This window comes from Dicentrarchus labrax, unplaced genomic scaffold (genome assembly GCF_905237075.1).
Source record: "Dicentrarchus labrax unplaced genomic scaffold, dlabrax2021, whole genome shotgun sequence".
Classification (NCBI taxonomy): Eukaryota; Metazoa; Chordata; class Actinopteri; family Moronidae; genus Dicentrarchus; species Dicentrarchus labrax.
The window spans coordinates 560,103-578,260 of NW_026136853.1; the positions used below are offsets into that span (position 1 = coordinate 560,103).

An 18,158-nucleotide genomic window follows, 5' to 3' on the forward strand; every position below is an offset into this window, starting at 1 on the left:
TGTAACGTGATGCTTGCCTGGCGGGCCCTCACCCTATCTCGTGCTGTAACGACATCATAACAAATCGACCCGACAACTGCATGTTATTTAACGAGCTTTTCTTGCTACAGTGAAACCTGGAGCATTGTTTGGGCGCTCAGGAGCAGAAGGTGTTGTTTCTGGCGTGTTGGAAGAAAGAACTTGATGCTGTTCCTCAGCAGCAGCGGCCTCCCTCCGCAGCCCTGCCACGGTTTTAGCCATGTTGCTGATCTGTGTGACGCGTCCATATATCAGATGTGCACACCGCCCTCTACCGTATAAGATGGGTAGCACGGTCAGCACGGCGCTGAAGAAGAGCAGCTCCTGACGTCACTCTCCTGCGCCGCTCAGATTGTCAAATCGGTTTCGAATTATGGGCACTAGTTTGCGGGGCAGACCACGAAAACGAAACAGCAATCTCCTCTTTGTTCTCTTTTTGATGATGGAATAAAATGTGCTGTTAAGAAGAAAATTAAAATGCAAAGAGGATGAGTGATTATTCATTTGATTTATGAGTCAGATAATTCAGCCACATTCTTAAAATGAAAAAGCATTCCTGCAAATGCATTTTCATTTCAATTTTGGTCACGATTGGCTTCCATAGATATCACACACACACACACACACACACACAGCTGTATATAACATTATGATTAATAATCACCAGGCTGCCCTATAGATGGCGGAATAATCAATAATAATAATACCAATAATATTAATAAGGAAAATATAGATTGTTTTTACGCAGGTCTTTTATTTTGAAACTGTCTGTCAGAGGATGTGACGCAGGCGGAAGTGGTGCTGTGTGGAGCGGCGCAGACACAAACATCGGACAGTGTTTGATCCTCATATAGATAGAGATCGATATAAAATATCGGATCGATCGGGATCAGAGGGGCGGGGCTGCTGATGGCGGTGACAGTTTCCGCGGTGAGAAAATCAAACCAACCTTTATTTATACGATAGCCACATGCTAAGCTAATGCTAACTGCTGGAAACCACTCACAGACTCTAATCGATCAGAGTGATCGGATACAAACAGCTGCTAGCAGCTAGGCTAATATCGCACACGGTTCTGTTAGCAGAAGCTAAGCTAGCTGAGGGGCTGCAGCTGGAACACCTGGACACAAACAGGAAGTGCTGATCAGAACCGGATCGATCAGCGGCTGCTGATCAGAACCGGATCGATCAGCGGCTGCTGATCAGAAAATGACGGATCAGTAAAGTTAAATATGGAAATATGACTGTAATCAATAACTGCTGTTGTCAGTGCAATCTCAAAATGTTATTATTGATTAGCCGGTAGAATTCAGACAATATTGATTTATTATTGATCAGCTGGTAGACATTGATCTGAACTTTAATATTATCAATTAACTTGATTATTACCTATTGATACACTTTTCAAACCAAGTTTGTCTCTTCTTCCACCTGCGCTGATTATACAATAAAATATCAATAATATAATATCAATAACAGAATATCAATAATATAATATCAATAATATAATATCAATAACAGAATATCAATAATATAATATCAATAATATAATATCAATAATATAATATCAATAATAGAATATCAATAACAGAATATCAATAATATAATATCAATAATATAATATCAATAATATAATATCAATAACAGAATATCAATAATATAATATCAATAATATAATATCAATAACATAATATCAATAACAGAATATCAATAATAGAATATCAATAATATAATATCAATAACAGAATATCAATAATATAATATCAATAACAGAATATCAATAACAGAATATCAATAATATAATATCAATAACATAATATCAATAATATAATATCAATAACAGAATATCAATAACAGAATATCAATAATAGAATATCAATAACATAATATCAATAATATAATATCAATAATAGAATATCAATAACATAATATCAATAACATAATATCAATAATAGAATATCAATAATATAATATCAATAACATAATATCAATAATATAATATCAATAATATAATATCAATAATAGAATATCAATAACATAATATCAATAACATAATATCAATAATATAATATCAATAACAGAATATCAATAATATAATATCAATAATATAATATCAATAATATAATATCAATAATATAATATCAATAATAGAATATCAATAATATAATATCAATAATAGAATATCAATAATAGAATATCAATAATATTATATCAATAATAGAATATCAATAATATAATATCAATAATATAATATCAATAATATAATATCAATAACATAATATCAATAACATAATATCAATAATAGAATATCAATAACAGAATATCAATAATATAATATCAATAATAGAATATCAATAACAGAATATCAATAATAGAATATCAATAATAGAATATCAATAATATAATATCAATAATAGAATATCAATAACAGAATATCAATAATATAATATCAATAATATAATATCAATAACATAATATCAATAATATAATATCAATAATAGAATATCAATAACAGAATATCAATATACAATATCAATAATAGAATATCAATAATATAATATCAATAATAGAATATCAATAACATAATATCAATAATATAATATCAATAATAGAATATCAATAATATAATATCAATAATAGAATATCAATAATATAATATCAATAATAGAATATCAATAATATATGGCCTGTGGTGTTACAGGGAGGCCCGGCTCTCATCATGGAGAACGGACAGAGCACCACCAAGCTGGGTCTGCCGGCGCTGACGGTCCACCAGCAGGAGGCGCTGCAGAGGGTACCTGTGTGTGTGTACCTGTGTGTGTGTACCTGTGTGTACCTGTGTGTGTACCTATGTGTGTACCTGTGTACCTGTGTGTGTGTGTGTGTGTGTGTGTGTGTGTGTGTGTGTGTGTACCTGTTTGTGTGTGTGTGTGTACCTGTGTGTGTACCTGTGTGTGTGTGTGTGTGTACCTGTGTGTGTACCTTGTGTGTGTGTGTGTGTGTGTGTGTGTGTACCTGTGTGTGTGTGTGTGTGTACCTGTGTGTACCTGTGTGTGTACCTGTGTGTGTGTGTGTGTGTACCTGTGTGTGTACCTGTGTGTGTGTGTGTGTGTGTGTGTGTGTGTGTGTGTGTACCTGTGTGTGTGTGTGTGTGTGTGTGTGTGTACCTGTGTGTGTGTGTGTACCTGTGTGTGTACCTGTGTGTGTGTGTGTGTGTGTGTGTGTGTGTGTGTACCTGTGTGTGTGTGTGTGTGTGTGTGTGTGTACCTGTGTGTGTGTGTGTACCTGTGTGTGTGTGTGTACCTGTGTGTGTGTGTGTGTGTGTACCTGTGTGTGTGTGTGTACCTGTGTGTGTGTGTGTGTGTTTGTGTGTGTGTGTGTGTACCTGTGTGTGTGTGTGTGTGTGTGTGTGTGTGTGTTAGGGGTGTGTGATATCTCGTTATCTTTTGGGTGATAATGATAATCAGTCGATATCTTTAAATGTGATGTGAATTGTCTGAGTTCGGTCTTTTTATCGCTGACAGCTCCAGAACTCATTGTCCGAGCGCCCAGCGGGGTCAAAGGTTGAACAGATTCATCGTCCGAGCGCCCAGCGGGGTCAAAGGTTGAACAGATTCATTGTCCGAGCGCCCAGCGGGGTCAAAGGTTGAACAGATTCATCGTCCGAGCGCCCAGCGGGGTCAAAGGTTGAACAGATTCATTGTCCGAGCGCCCAGCGGGGTCAAAGGTTGAACAGATTCATTGTCCGAGCGCCCAGCGGGGTCAAAGGTTGAACAGATTCATTGTCCGAGCGCCCAGCGGGGTCAAAGGTTGAACAGATTCATCGTCCGAGCGCCCAGCGGGGTCAAAGGTTGAACAGATTCATTGTCCGAGCGCCCAGCGGGGTCAAAGGTTGAACAGATTCATTGTCCGAGCGCCCAGCGGGGTCAAAGGTTGAACAGATTCAGGGACTGGAGGTGTTTGCATTTTCTCTCTACCATCACAACGCGCTGCTAAACTGTTGCAAGGAGGATGCTAGCGAGAGGTCACGTGATCACCTCATGTGATCACGTAGGCCCACTAGTCATGTGACTGAATCCTGCCATGCTGTAGAGAGCGCTGCTGCTCCGTGTATTAATGGATGTGAGGAGTTTCCGCGGGCGTTTCATTGTTTTTAGCGAAGTAATTTAAATACTCGATAATGGAAATTTGCACATCGTCAAAACAACGGCGATATTATCGCAAACCATATATCGCCCACCTCTAGTGTGTGTGTGTGTGTGTGTGTGTGTGTGTGTGTGTGTGTGTGTGTGTGTGTGTCTGTGTGTGTGTGTGCCTGTGTGTGTATAATGTGACCCGTTTCCTGTCTGCAGGCAAAGAAGTACGCCATGGAGCAGAGCATCAAGAGCGTTCTCGTCAAACAGTCTCTAGCTCAGCAGCAGCAGCTCACGAGCCTGCAGGTAACACACCTGTCTGCAGGTAACACACCTGTCTGCAGGTAACACACCTGTCTGCAGGTAACACACCTGTCTGCAGGTAACACACCTGTCTGCGAGTTTGCTCTGATTAGAGGTCATTAACACAGTTTTTTCTGTCTGTCTGTCAGATGGCGTCCCTGTCGATGGGTCTGGGTGACGCTTTGTCTCCTCTGCAGTCAGTAAGTAAACTCGTCCAGGTCGCATGCGTTCAGGTGACGGCTGTGTGTGACTTCCTGTGTGATGCGTTCAGGTGGCGGCTGTGTGTGACTTCCTGTGTGATGCGTTCAGGTGACGGCTGTGTGTGACTTCCTGTGTGATGCGTTCAGGTGGCGGCTGTGTGTGACTTCCTGTGTGATGCGTTCAGGTGACGGCTGTGTGTGACTTCCTGTGTGATGCGTTCAGGTGACGGCTGTGTGTGACTTCCTGTGTGATGCGTTCAGGTGGCGGCTGTGTGTGACTTCCTGTGTGATGCGTTCAGGTGGCGGCTGTGTGTGACTTCCTGTGTGATGCGTTCAGGTGACGGCTGTGTGTGACTTCCTGTGTGATGCGTTCAGGTGGCGGCTGTGTGTGACTTCCTGTGTGATGCGTTCAGGTGACGGCTGTGTGTGACTTCCTGTGTGATGCGTTCAGGTGGCGGCTGTGTGTGACTTCCTGTGTGATGCGTTCAGGTGACGGCTGTGTGTGACTTCCTGTGTGATGCGTTCAGGTGGCGGCTGTGTGTGACTTCCTGTGTGATGCGTTCAGGTGACGGCTGTGTGTGACTTCCTGTGTGATGCGTTCAGGTGACGGCTGTGTGTGACTTCCTGTGTGATGCGTTCAGGTGGCGGCTGTGTGTGACTTCCTGTGTGATGCGTTCAGGTGGCGGCTGTGTGTGACTTCCTGTGTGATGCGTTCAGGTGACGGCTGTGTGTGACTTCCTGTGTGATGCGTTCAGGTGACGGCTGTGTGTGACTTCCTGTGTGATGCGTTCAGGTGACGGCTGTGTGTGACTTCCTGTGTGGGTGGTGACGGCTGTGTGTGACTTCCTGTGTGATGCGTTCAGGTGACGGCTGTGTGTGACTTCCTGTGTGATGCGTTCAGGTGACGGCTGTGTGTGACTTCCTGTGTGATGCGTTCAGGTGACGGCTGTGTGTGACTTCCTGTGTGATGCGTTCAGGTGGCGGCTGTGTGTGACTTCCTGTGTGATGCGTTCAGGTGGCGGCTGTGTGTGACTTCCTGTGTGATGGTAGGTGCGGCTGTTGACTTCCTTGTTCTTCAGGTGGCGGCGCAGCGTCAGAGAGCTCTGGCCATCATGTGTCGAGTTTACGTCGGCTCCATCTACTACGAGCTGGGAGAGGACACCATCAGACAGGCCTTCGCTCCATTCGGACCAATCAAAAGCATCGACATGTCCTGGGACTCTGTCACCATGAAGCACAAGGTCAGACAGAGCCGTCCATTACCCGATCGGGTTACCAATAATCAATAATAATCAATAATCTGTCTCACTGGTTTGTAGATCAACCCTATTGATTTCAAGAATTTCAGCCGTTTCATCCATTGTTGACTGTTAGCTAATGCTACACGTCGACTACACTGTCTCTCTTCCTGTTTCCCAGCAGGCTTTGTGTCAGCGCCGGGACCTGCTGACCGGTCTACCGTTCCAATCAAACTTTATTTAAGCAGTCACAGTAGCAGAGCTCTCAGTACAGGAGAGTCCTGATCAGGCGCAGAGGGAGTTAACAGGTCTTCAGTTGTGTCTCTGCAGGGTTTCGCCTTCGTAGAGTACGAGATGCCCGAAGCGGCTCAGCTGGCCCTGGAACAGATGAACTCTGTCGTCCTCGGAGGGCGAAACATCAAAGTGAGTCCAGTTCAAACCATCACTGACCAGTACAGACACCCCCAAACCAGTTTAAACCAGTACAGACCATCCTCAGGCTTGGGTATTTTTCCCTGCTGCTCGTCTTGCAGGTTGGGAGGCCCAGTAACATCGGCCAGGCTCAGCCAATCATCGACCAGCTGGCGGAGGAAGCTCGTGCCTTTAACAGGATCTACGTGGCGTCTGTCCACCCTGACCTCTCCGATGACGACATTAAGAGTGTCTTTGAGGCCTTCGGAAAGATCAAGTCCTGCATGTTGGCCCGAGAGCCAACAACCGGAAGGCACAAAGGCTACGGCTTCATCGGTAAGCACCACTAGCTAACGTTTATAGCCTCAACGCTAACGTTGGCGAATGATCCAGAATGTGAGAGAACATGACAAACAAGATATTTTGTTTGATTCTAAACATGAGAGTGAGAACAAGATCAGATGACATATAAGGCAGATACAAGATAGGGCAAGGTCCAAGGGGGGAGGATTATGGCCCCCGGCCTTCAGTTTTGGCCCCGGACGCAGTCTAACGTGTTGTGGTGGGTTTGTGTCCAGAGTACGAGAAGGCTCAGTCCTCTCAGGACGCTGTGGCCTCCATGAACCTGTTTGACCTGGGGGGTCAGTACCTGCGAGTGGGGAAGGCCGTGACTCCGCCCGTTCCACTCCTCACGCCAACGACTCCTGGAGGTCTCCCAGCTGCTGCTGCAGTGGCAGCGGCTGCAGCCACCGCCAAAATCACTGCTCAGGTGAGTCAAGAAGCTCCACCCCATTTTCTACTGTATCTCATACACATTGATCAGCCCTAACACAGTGAGCACTGCCAGTTACACTGATTATCTGGGTATCAGGGCTCCTATCAGTGGGGGGGGTATATCAGGCAGACAGTGGACAGAGTTGATGTGTTAGAAGCAGGAAAAATGGGCAGCGTGAGGATCTGATCCACTTTGACAAGAACCACATTGTGATGGACGACTGGGTCAGAACATCTCCAAACCTGCAGCTCTTGTGGGGTGTTCCCGGTCTGCAGAGGTCAGTACCTATCAAAAGTGGTCCAAGGAAGGAACAGATCCAGAGACAGGGTCATGGGGGGGCGATGCTCATTGATGCAGGTGGGGAGTGAAGGCTGGCCCGTGTGGTCCGATCCAACAGACGAGCTACTGTAGCTCAAACTGCTGAAACAGTTAATGCTGGTTCTGATAGAAAGGGGTCAGAACACACAGTGCAGAGCAGTCTGTTGGTCTGGGTCCAGTCAGGGAGTCCAGTGCTCACAGTGTTACTGCTGATCAATATATCAGTCTATAAACTGTTAGTGATCAATATATCAGTCTATAAACTGTTACTGCGGATCAATATATCAGTCTATATACTGTTAGTGATCAATATATCAGTCTATATACCGTTAGTGATCAATATATCAGTCTATATATTGTAAGTGATCAATATATCAGTCTGTGTACTGTTAGTGATCAATATATCAGTCTATATACCGTTAGTGATCAATATATCAGTCTATATATTGTAAGTGATCAATATATCAGTCTGTGTACTGTTAGTGATCAATATATCAGTATATATACTGTTAGTGCTGACCCATATATCAGTCTATATACTGTTAGTGATCAATATATCAGTTTATATACTGTTAATGCTGATCAGTATATTAGTGGATATTGTTAGAACTGATCAATATAACAGTGGATAATGTTAGAACTGATCATTATATCAGTGGATACTGTTAGAACTGATCAAGATAGTGGATACTGTTAGAACTGATCAATATATCAGTTTATATACTGTTAGTGCTGATCAGTATATTAGTGGATATTGTTAGAACTGATCAATATAACAGTGGATAATGTTAGAACTGATCATTATATCAGTGGATACCGTTAGAACTGATCAATATATCAGTAGATAATGTTAGAACTGATCAATATATTAGTGGATAATGTTAGAACTGATCAATATAACAGTGGATACTGTTAGAACTGATCATTATATCAGTTGATACTGTTAGAACTGATCAAGATAGTGGATACTGTTAGAACTCATCAATAAATCAGTGGATAATGTTAGAACCGATCAATATATTAGTGGATAATGTTAGAACTGATCAATATATCAGTCTATATACTGTTAGTGCTGATCAATATATCAGTCTACATAGTGTTAGTGCTGATCAATATATTAGTGGATAATGTTAGAACTGATCAATATATCAGTGGATACTGTTAGAACTGATCAATATATCAGTCTATACTGTTAGTGCTGAACAATATATTAGTGGACAATGTTAGAACTGATCAATATATTAGTGGATACTGTTGGTGCTGATCAATATATCAGTCTATATACTGTTATTGTCAATATATGATTGGATACTGTTAGAACTAATCAATATATCAGTTTATATACTGTTCGTGTTGATAAAAATTTGGGGGGATATTTTGAACTGATCAATATATTAGTGGATACTGTTAGAACTGATCAATGTATCAGTGGATAATGTTAGAACTGATCAATATATCAGTGGATAATGTTAGAGCTGATCAATATATCAGTGGATAATGTTAGAACTGATCAATATATCAGTGGATAATGTTAGAACTGATCAATATATCAGTGGATAATGTTAGAACTGATCAATATATCATTGGATAATGTTAGAACTGATCAATATATCAGTAGATAATGTTAGAACTGATCAATATATCAGTGGATAATGTTAGAACTGATCAATATATCAGTGGATAATGTTAGAACTGATCAATATATCAGTGGATAATGTTAGAACTGATCAATATATCAGTGGATAATGTTAGAACTGATCAATATATCAGTGGATAATGTTAGAACTGTATATATTTTGTTCTGTGATGCGTTCAGGAGGCAGTGGGAACATCGGTTCTTGGAGCTCTGGCTGGACCGGCGCTCCTCTCCCAGCAGCTAGGCGGACTTCCTCCGGCTGTCATGGCTGCTCAGGCTCCAGGTGTCATCACAGGTAGGAACACCTACAGCCCCACCCATGCACATTAAACCCCGCCCCCACAATAGCCAGACATCCAGTCACATTAATGATCTCCTGCTTGAAGTTCACACACCAGTAGACCGTTACCTGTAGCCTGTTACCTGTAGACTGTTACCTGCCCTCAGTGCACACCTGTAGACCGTTACCTGTAGACTGTTACTTGTAGACTGTTACCTGCCCTCAGTGCACACCTGTAGACCGTTACCTGTAGACTGTTACTTGTAGACTTTTACTTGCCCTCAGTGCACACCTGTAGACCGTTACCTGTAGACTGTTACTTGTAGACTATTACCTGCCCTCAGTGCACACCTGTAGACCGTTACCTGTAGACTGTTACTTGTAGACTGTTACCTGCCCTCAGTGCACACCTGTAGACCGTTACCTGTAGACTGTTACTTGTAGACTGTTACCTGCCCTCAGTGCACACCTGTAGACTGTTACCTGCCCTCAGTGCACACCTGTAGACTGTTACCTGCCCTCAGTGCACACCTGTAGACTGTTACCTGTAGACTGTTACTTGTAGACTGTTACCTGCCCTCAGTGCACACCTGTAGACTGTTACCTGTAGACTGTTACTTGTAGACTGTTACCTGCCCTCAGTGCACACCTGTAGACCGTTACCTGTAGACTGTTACTTGTAGACTGTTACCTGCCCTCAGTGCACACCTGTAGACTGTTACCTGTAGACTGTTACCTGTAGACTGTTACCTGTAGACTGTTACTTGTAGACTATTACCTGCCCTCAGTGCACACCTGTAGACTGTTACCTGTAGACTGTTCTGAGACTGTTACCTGCTCAGTGCACCTGTAGACTGTTACCTGTAGACTGTTACTTGTAGACTGTTACCTGCCCTCAGTCACACCTGTATAACTGTTACTTGTAGACTATTACCTGCCCTCAGTGCACACCTGTAGACTGTTACCTGCAGACTGTTACTTGTAGACTGTTACCTGTGATATTTCTGTGAATGTTTGATGTTTCGTGACGTTTTATTTTTGCTGAATATTTGTGATGTAATGTTTCAGGACTTTGGGGCGTGTGTAGAGGTCAGAGGTCAGAGGTCGCCTCCCTCCGTCAGTTGTTGTTTGTGTTGCTTCGTCAGAACAATCTCTGATCACAGATATGATCTTTTATTGACTTTTTTTTCTCTCTCTCTTTTTTCTCTCCCCCCCTCTCGACCCCCAACATTTGCACCGACAGTGACCTCTTAGCCCCTCCCCTTTGCTGCACACTGACCAACCAAGTGAAGAGGACTGTTTCTAGCCCCTCCCTTTAAACATAGCCCCTCATTCCTATTGGCCAGTGAGTCTCAGATGCTGTGTTATTTGTCATCATGTTGTACACACCTGCACAGCGGGGGGGGCGGTGGGGTGAGGGGGGGTTTGTTCATCCTCCTCTGATCTTTAAGTAAAGTCCAAAAGTTGTGACAGCTTCCTGTTTGCTGCGGTTCTTTCTGCACCAATCGTAAGTATCGGTTGAAATCCCTCGAGGAAGAACAGAGGGCGGAGTCACTGTGCAGTCTGTGGGTGCACTCGTTTACCGCTAAGTGTTGGGTGGTGACATACCGCAGGTGGGTGGAGTTAGTACCTGCAGATTGAAAACAGAAGCAAACATTATATTTTAACTCCACCCATCTCCTGTGCAGGGCGGTACAGGCGTGTTAAACCAGTGCACCCAGTGTAGAGGCCGGGGGTCGGTCCCAGTCCGATGGAGAAGCCGCCATCCAAGATGAGGTTCTTCTTCTCCAGCAGCCTGGGGCGGCTCCCTGCGGCCGGACGGACGCCGCCCGTCTCACCGGCCTGTCCTTCCTGCTTACTCTCTGTTTCAGGTGTGACCCCTGCTCGACCCGGCCTGCCTCAGGTGGGTTTGGTGAATCCGGTGCTGGCAACACCCCCAGCGCCAACGGCCTCTTTTGGCTCTGAGGCGAAGAGGAAAGAAGAGGAGGAGGAGTGTCAGCAGGAGGCGCAGCAGGACGGAGCCATGGAGCCGCTCAGTGAGCAGGAGCACATGAGCATCAGCGGCAGCAGCGCCAGGCACATGGTGATGAGGAAACTGCTTCGCAAGCAGGAGGTAGTGGTCGTTCATTAAACTGTAGCTAACAGCGCCACCAGTGGTCGTTCAGTGAACTGTAACTAACAGCGCCACCAGTGGCCGTTCATTAAACTGTAGCTAACAGCGCCACCAGTGGTCGTTCAGTGAACTGTAACTAACAGCGCCACCAGTGGCCGTTCATTAAACTGTAGCTAACAGCGCCTCCAGTGGTCGTTCATTAAACTGTAGCTAACAGCGCCACCAGTGGTCGTTCATTAAACTGTAACTAACAGCGCCACCAGTGGTCGTTCATTAAACTGTAGCTAACAGCGCCACCAGTGGTCGTTCATTAAACTGTAGCTAACAGTGCCACCAGTGGTCGTTCATTAAACTGTAACTAACAGCGCCTCCAGTGGTCTTTCATTAAACTGTAGCTAACAGCGCCACCAGTGGTCGTTCAGTGAACTGTAGCTAACAGCGCCACCAGTGGTCGTTCAGTGAACTGTAGCTAACAGCGCCACCAGTGGCCGTTCAGTGAACTGTAGCTAACAGCGCCACCAGTGGTCGTTCAGTGAACTGTAGCTAACAGCGCCACCAGTGGTCGTTCAGTGAACTGAAGCTAACAGCGCCACCAGTGGTCGTTCATTAAACTGTAGCTAACAGCGCCACCAGTGGTCGTTCAGTGAACTGTAGCTAACAGCGCCACCAGTGGTCGTTCAGTGAACTGAAGCTAACAGCGCCACCAGTGGTCGTTCAGTGAACTGTAGCTAACAGCGCCACCAGTGGTCGTTCATTAAACTGTAGCTAACAGCGCCACCAGTGGCCGTTCATTAAACTGTAACTAACAGCGCCTCCAGTGGTCGTTCATTAAACTGTAGCTAACAGCGCCTCCAGTGGTCGTTCATTAAACTGTAGCTAACAGCGCCTCCAGTGGTCGTTCAGTGAACTGTAGCTAACAGCGCCACCAGTGGTCGTTCAGTGAACTGTAGCTAACAGCGCCACCAGTGGCCGTTCATTAAACTGTAGCTAACAGCGCCTCCAGTGGTCGTTCATTAAACTGTAGCTAACAGCGCCACCAGTGGCCGTTCATTAAACTGTAACTGACAGCGCCACCAGTGGTCATTCAGTGAACTGTAGCTAACAGCGCCACCAGTGGTCGTTCATTAAACTGTAGCTAACAGCGCCACCAGTGGTCGTTCATTAAACTGTAACTAACAGCGCCACCAGTGGCCGTTCATTAAACTGTAACTAACAGCGCCACCAGTGGTCGTTCATTAAACTGTAACTAACAGCGCCACCAGTGGCCGTTCATTAAACTGTAACTAACAGCGCCACCAGTGGTCGTTCAGTAAACTGTAGCTAACAGCGCCACCAGTGGTCGTTCATTAAACTGTAGCTAACAGCGCCACCAGTGGTCGTTCATTAAACTGTAACTAACAGCGCCACCAGTGGTCGTTCATTAAACTGTAGCTCACAGCGCCACTAGTGGTCGTTCATTAAACTGTAGCTAACAGCGCCACCAGTGGTCGTTCAGTAAACTGTAGCTAACAGCGCCACCAGTGGTCGTTCATTAAACTGTAGCTAACAGCGCCACCAGTGGTCGTTCAGTAAACTGTAGCTAACAGCGCCACCAGTGGTCGTTCATTAAACTGTAACTAACAGCGCCACCAGTGGTCGTTCATTAAACTGTAACTAACAGCGCCACCAGTGGTCGTTCATTAAACTGTAACTAACAGCGCCACCAGTGGTCGTTCATTAAACTGTAACTAACAGCGCCACCAGTGGCCGTTCATTAAACTGTAACTAACAGCGCCACCAGTGGTCGTTCATTAAACTGTAGCTAACAGCGCCACCAGTGGTCGTTCATTAAACTGTAGCTAACAGCGCCACCAGTGGTCGTTCATTAAACTGTAGCTAACAGCGCCACCAGTGGTCGTTCATTAAACTGAAGCTAACAGCGCCACCAGTGGTCGTTCATTAAACTGTAGCTAACAGCGCCACCAGTGGTCGTTCATTAAACTGTAGCTAACAGCGCCTCCAGTGGTCGTTCATTAAACTGTAGCTAACAGCGCCACCAGTGGTCGTTCAGTGAACTGTAGCTAACAGCGCCTCCAGTGGTCGTTCATTAAACTTTAACTAACAGCGCCACCAGTGGCCGTTCATTAAACTGTAACTAACAGCGCCACCAGTGGTCGTTCAGTGAACTGTAGCTAACAGCGCCACCAGTGGCCGTTCAGTGAACTGTAGCTAACAGCGCCACCAGTGGTCGTTCAGTGAACTGTAGCTAACAGCGCCACCAGTGGTCGTTCAGTGAACTGAAGCTAGCAGCGCCACCAGTGGTCGTTCATTAAACTGTAGCTAACAACGCCACCAGTGGTCGTTCAGTGAACTGTAGCTAACAGCGCCACCAGTGGTCGTTCAGTGAACTGAAGCTAACAGCGCCACCAGTGGTCGTTCAGTGAACTGTAGCTAACAGCGCCACCAGTGGTCGTTCAGTGAACTGTAGCTAACAGCGCCACCAGTGGTCGTTCAGTGAACTGTAGCTAACAGCGCCACCAGTGGTCGTTCAGTGAACTGTAACTAACAGCGCCACCAGTGGTCGTTCAGTGAACTGCATCCTGGGCGTCGGCCAACAGAGACAAACACTGAACGCTGTAAAATAACTGACGATCATATTTAGAATAACGTTACTATCTGCAATGTTCCTATATTTTATTTGGACCGTTAGCTCCATGCTAATAACTAGCTCGCTGTTTACCAATCAGCCATCAGCCAACACCACGAAGCAACCAACACCAGACCCACAATGCAACACCAAGATACAGCTGGAGAACCCCAGTTAGCTTAGCCACAGTTAGCTAGCTGGATGCCCCTCCCTCACATCACTCTCAGCTAGTAGAAAGCTATCGTTAGCTTTGTGCCACTTTGTGCCTCAGAAACATAAGTTAGTATCGTGGATCAACGTTAGCCAACTAACAGATTCACTCAGATAGGATTTTGCTAGTGATAGCGTTAGCAAGCAAGCTAATGTTAGCCAGCCAGATTGAATAACATTATGACATCCCGGGAGTCTGGATGAAGCTAGCTGACAATATTTTGCTACATTAGCTAGCTATCAATTCGACCATGTAAGCAACCAAGCTAACGTTCTCCAGCTAAAAGCACAATCAGTCGCCCACTGTTGGCACTGTAGGGAGCATAAAGGTCACAACCTTTGACCCTCATCCTACATAGAGACACATAGAGACACATAGAGATCAGTCCACAGACAGCAGAGGGACAAAGCTACACTACAACCTGTTCACACACACACTGACACACACACTGACACACACACTGACACACACACTGACACACACACACACACACACTGACTCACACACTAACACACACACACTGACTCACACACTAACACACACACTGACACACACACTGACACACACACTGACTCACACACTGACACACACACACACACACACACTGACTCACACACTAACACACACACACTGACTCACACACTAACACACACACTGACACACACACTGACACACACACTGACTCACACACTGACACACACACTGACACACACACTGACTCACACACTAACACACACACTGACACACACACACACTGACTCACACACTAACACACACACTGACACACACACTGACACACACACACACACACACACTGACTCACACACTAACACACACACTGACACACACACTGACACACACACACACACTCACACACTGACACACACACACACACACTGACTCACACACTAACACACACACTAACACACTCACACACACTGACTCACACACACACACACTGACTCACACACTGACTCACACACACTGACTCACACACACACACACTGACTCACACACTGACTCACACACACTGACTCACACACACACACACTGACTCACACACTGACTCACACACTGACTCACACACACTGACACACACACACACACACTGACTCACACACTGACTCACACACTGACTCACACAAACTGACTCACACACACACACACACTGAATTAATGGACCCGCTCTCTCTGACTCCCGGCAGTCGACCGTGATGGTCCTGAGGAACATGGTCGGCCCCGACGACATCGATGACGACCTGGAGGGTGAGGTCACAGAGGAGTGCGGGAAGTTTGGCCGGGTGAAGCGCGTCATCATCTACCAGGAGCGGCAGGGCGAGGAGGACGACGCCGACGTCATCGTCAAGATCTTTGTGGAGTTTTCAGAGGTGGCCGAGATGAACCGAGCCATCCAGGCGCTCAACCGCCGCTGGTTCGGAGGACGCAAGGTGGTGGCGGAGGTTTACGACCAGGAACGCTTCGACAGCAGCGACCTGTCGGCGTAGAACACACACACATAAACACACTCAGAGCGTAGTGTAGACAACCTTTCTTCTTCAGTTTGTCTTTGTACAGATTTAAAGGAACACTCCGCTGTTTCATGTTTGACTACAAATATTTTCCACTCCTGCTGATTGATTTCCAATCAATACATTTTTATGTTTTTATATGAAATCAGCTCCGTGTCGTCCAGGCACACAGCCGCTTCACATTTACATCATATTAACAGAAACCAGCTTAAGCAACCGCTAACGTTAGCAGCTAATGTAAAAAGGAATGAAGTCTCACTTTCATTCTTCAGAAAGTAAAAACGTGATAAAGAAATATTGATCTGATCATCAATAGGAGTGAAACAGATTTGAGCTGAACATGAAGCAGCTGTGGTTCAGATGTTACTTTAGACAGCAGGAACATCTGGATGTTATGAACTGACTGACGTTCCTGAACGCACCACATCATCATCATAATCCTCATCCAAACTCAAACTAACTTCTGTCTGTCCTCACGGTTTTGTCCTCCATGTTGTAGTGACGTTCTCTGAACGCTGTGGGAGCGTTTGAACGTGTGGATTGTTCTTGACGTCCAAAGCGTGGATGGAGCTTTGCAGGGCGGCGGTGTGTTCAGGTGTCAAACAGAAATATGTGAATAAAACTTTTCTTTTGTTTCTTACAAGTGTATGTTTTTGTCTTCTGTTCGAAGTTCTGGTCGCAGTGTCGGCAGCCGCTGTCCGTACGCCTTACTGTCCGTACGCTTTACCGTCCGTACGCCTTACCGTCCGTACCCCTTACCGTCCGTACGCCTTACCGTCCGTACCCCTTACCGTCCGTACGCCTTACCGTCCGTACCCCTTACCGTCCGTACTGTCCGTACGCCTTACTGTCCGTACGCCTTACTGTCCGTACGCCTTACCGTCCGTACGCCTTACTGTCCGTACCCCTTACTGACCGTACTGTCCGTACCCCTTACTGTCCGTACCCCTTACCGTCCGTACGCCTTACCGTCCGTACCCCTTACCGTCCGTACCCTTACCGTCCGTACTGTCCGTACGCCTTACTGACCGTACTGTCCGTACACCTTACTGACCGTACTGTCCGTACCCCTTACTGTCCGTACCCCTTACTGTCGGTACCCCTTACCGTCCGTACCCCTTACCGTCCGTACCCCTTACCGTCCCTACCCCTTACCATCCGTACACCTTACTGTCCGTACTGTCCGTACCCCTTACTGTCCGTACGCCTTACTGTCCGTACCCCTTACTGTCGGTACCCCTTACCGTCCGTACACCTTACCGTCCGTACCCCTTACTGTCCGTACCCCTTACTGTCGGTACCCCTTACCGTCCGTACCCCTTACTGTCCGTACTGTCCGTACACCTTACTGTCCGTACTGTCCGTACCCCTTACCGTCCGTACTGTCCGTACGCCTTACTGTCCGTACGCCTTACTGTCCGTACGCCTTACCGTCCGTACGCCTTACTGTCCGTACACCTTACTGACCGTACTGTCCGTACACCTTACTGTCCGTACTGTCCGTACCCCTTACTGTCCGTACCCCTTACTGTCGGTACCCCTTACCGTCCGTACCCCTTACCGTCCGTACCCCTTACCGTCCCTACCCCTTACTGTCCGTACACCTTACTGTCCGTACTGTCCGTACTGTCCGTACCCCTTACTGTCCGTACGCCTTACTGTCCGTACCCCTTACTGTCCGTACCCCTTACTGTCCGTACCCCTTACTGTCGGTACCCCTTACTGTCGGTACCCCTTACCGTCCGTACACCTTACCGTCCGTACCCCTTACTGTCCGTACTGTCCGTACACCTTACTGTCCGTACTGTCCGTACACCTTACTGTCCGTACACCTTACTGTCCGTACTGTCCGTACCCCTTACTGTCCGTACCCCTTACTGTCGGTACCCCTTACCGTCCGTACACCTTACCGTCCGTAACCCTTACTGTCCGTACCCCTTACTGTCCGTACCCCTTACCGTCGGTACCCCTTACCGTCCGTACACCTTACCGTCCGTACCCCTTACTGTCCGTACCCCTTACTGTCGGTACCCCTTACCGTCCGTACCCCTTACTGTCCGTACCCCTTACTGTCCGTACACCTTACTGTCCGTACTGTCCGTACCCCTTACTGTCCGTACGCCTTACCGTCCGTACGCCTTACCGTCCGTACCCCTTACCGTCCGTACGCCTTACCGTCCGTACCCCTTACCGTCCGTACCCCTTACTGTCCGTACGCCTTACCGTCCGTACCCCTTACCGTCCGTACGCCTTACCGTCCGTACCCCTTACTGTCCGTACGCCTTACCGTCCGTACCCTTTACCGTCCGTATGCCTTACCGTCCGTACGCCTTACTGTCAGCTTTATAAATTAAACATTTAATTATT

General features: G+C 46.3%; 1 protein-coding gene and 4 long non-coding RNA genes across 44 annotated transcripts; 3 read left to right on the forward strand and 2 right to left on the reverse strand.

The window, feature by feature from the left end:
* Positions 1-798: 798 nt before the first annotated feature.
* puf60a (poly-U binding splicing factor a) lies at positions 799-16,434 on the forward strand. The gene is made up of 11 exons (XM_051394388.1): positions 799-948; positions 2,720-2,812; positions 4,371-4,457; positions 4,604-4,654; positions 5,734-5,895; positions 6,223-6,315; positions 6,426-6,639; positions 6,882-7,072; positions 9,213-9,327; positions 11,184-11,425; positions 15,468-16,434. The coding sequence occupies exons 1-11, from the start codon at positions 928-930 to the stop codon at positions 15,765-15,767; spliced, it is 1,569 nt and encodes a 522-aa protein (XP_051250348.1). The 5' UTR covers positions 799-927; the 3' UTR covers positions 15,768-16,434.
* Positions 3,223-4,364, forward strand: LOC127360123 (uncharacterized). 2 transcript variants are annotated; one of them, XR_007883265.1, is made up of 3 exons: positions 3,223-3,581; positions 3,623-3,663; positions 3,705-4,364. It is a non-coding gene; the product is annotated as an uncharacterized LOC127360123 (long non-coding RNA). The 2 variants fall into 2 exon arrangements; XR_007883264.1 differs by having other exon boundaries at positions 3,228-3,581; positions 3,623-3,827; positions 3,869-4,364.
* On the forward strand, positions 4,671-5,010 carry LOC127360124 (uncharacterized). Its single transcript, XR_007883266.1, has 3 exons — positions 4,671-4,801; positions 4,840-4,915; positions 4,992-5,010. It is a non-coding gene; the product is annotated as an uncharacterized LOC127360124 (long non-coding RNA).
* Positions 9,343-10,357, reverse strand: LOC127360121 (uncharacterized). 31 transcript variants are annotated; one of them, XR_007883249.1, is made up of 6 exons: positions 10,247-10,322; positions 10,160-10,201; positions 10,035-10,121; positions 9,827-9,961; positions 9,647-9,764; positions 9,502-9,528 (listed from the first exon to the last, which is right to left on the reverse strand). It is a non-coding gene; the product is annotated as an uncharacterized LOC127360121 (long non-coding RNA). The 31 variants fall into 31 exon arrangements; XR_007883235.1 differs by having other exon boundaries at positions 10,035-10,107; positions 10,247-10,319; XR_007883256.1 differs by lacking the exon at positions 10,160-10,201 and adding an exon at positions 9,345-9,441 and having other exon boundaries at positions 9,515-9,618; positions 9,692-9,764; positions 9,827-10,062; positions 10,233-10,357.
* Positions 16,435-16,794: 360 nt separating the features above from the next.
* Positions 16,795-17,978, reverse strand: LOC127360126 (uncharacterized). 9 transcript variants are annotated; one of them, XR_007883271.1, is made up of 6 exons: positions 17,873-17,978; positions 17,542-17,664; positions 17,250-17,347; positions 17,047-17,217; positions 16,958-16,998; positions 16,795-16,909 (listed from the first exon to the last, which is right to left on the reverse strand). It is a non-coding gene; the product is annotated as an uncharacterized LOC127360126 (long non-coding RNA). The 9 variants fall into 9 exon arrangements; XR_007883277.1 differs by lacking the exon at positions 16,958-16,998 and having other exon boundaries at positions 17,047-17,110; positions 17,275-17,379; positions 17,608-17,664; XR_007883272.1 differs by lacking the exon at positions 16,958-16,998 and having other exon boundaries at positions 17,047-17,110; positions 17,275-17,315; positions 17,583-17,664.
* Positions 17,979-18,158: the final 180 nt, after the last annotated feature.

Coding starts and splice junctions, on each gene's coding strand:
- puf60a (XM_051394388.1), top strand. CDS start 928: ATGGCGGTGACAGTTTCCGCG. Junction 4,655..5,733: donor CTTTGTCTCCTCTGCAGTCA/GTAAGTAAACTC, acceptor CTTGTTCTTCAG/GTGGCGGCGCAGCGTCAGAG. Junction 6,640..6,881: donor CAAAGGCTACGGCTTCATCG/GTAAGCACCACT, acceptor GTTTGTGTCCAG/AGTACGAGAAGGCTCAGTCC.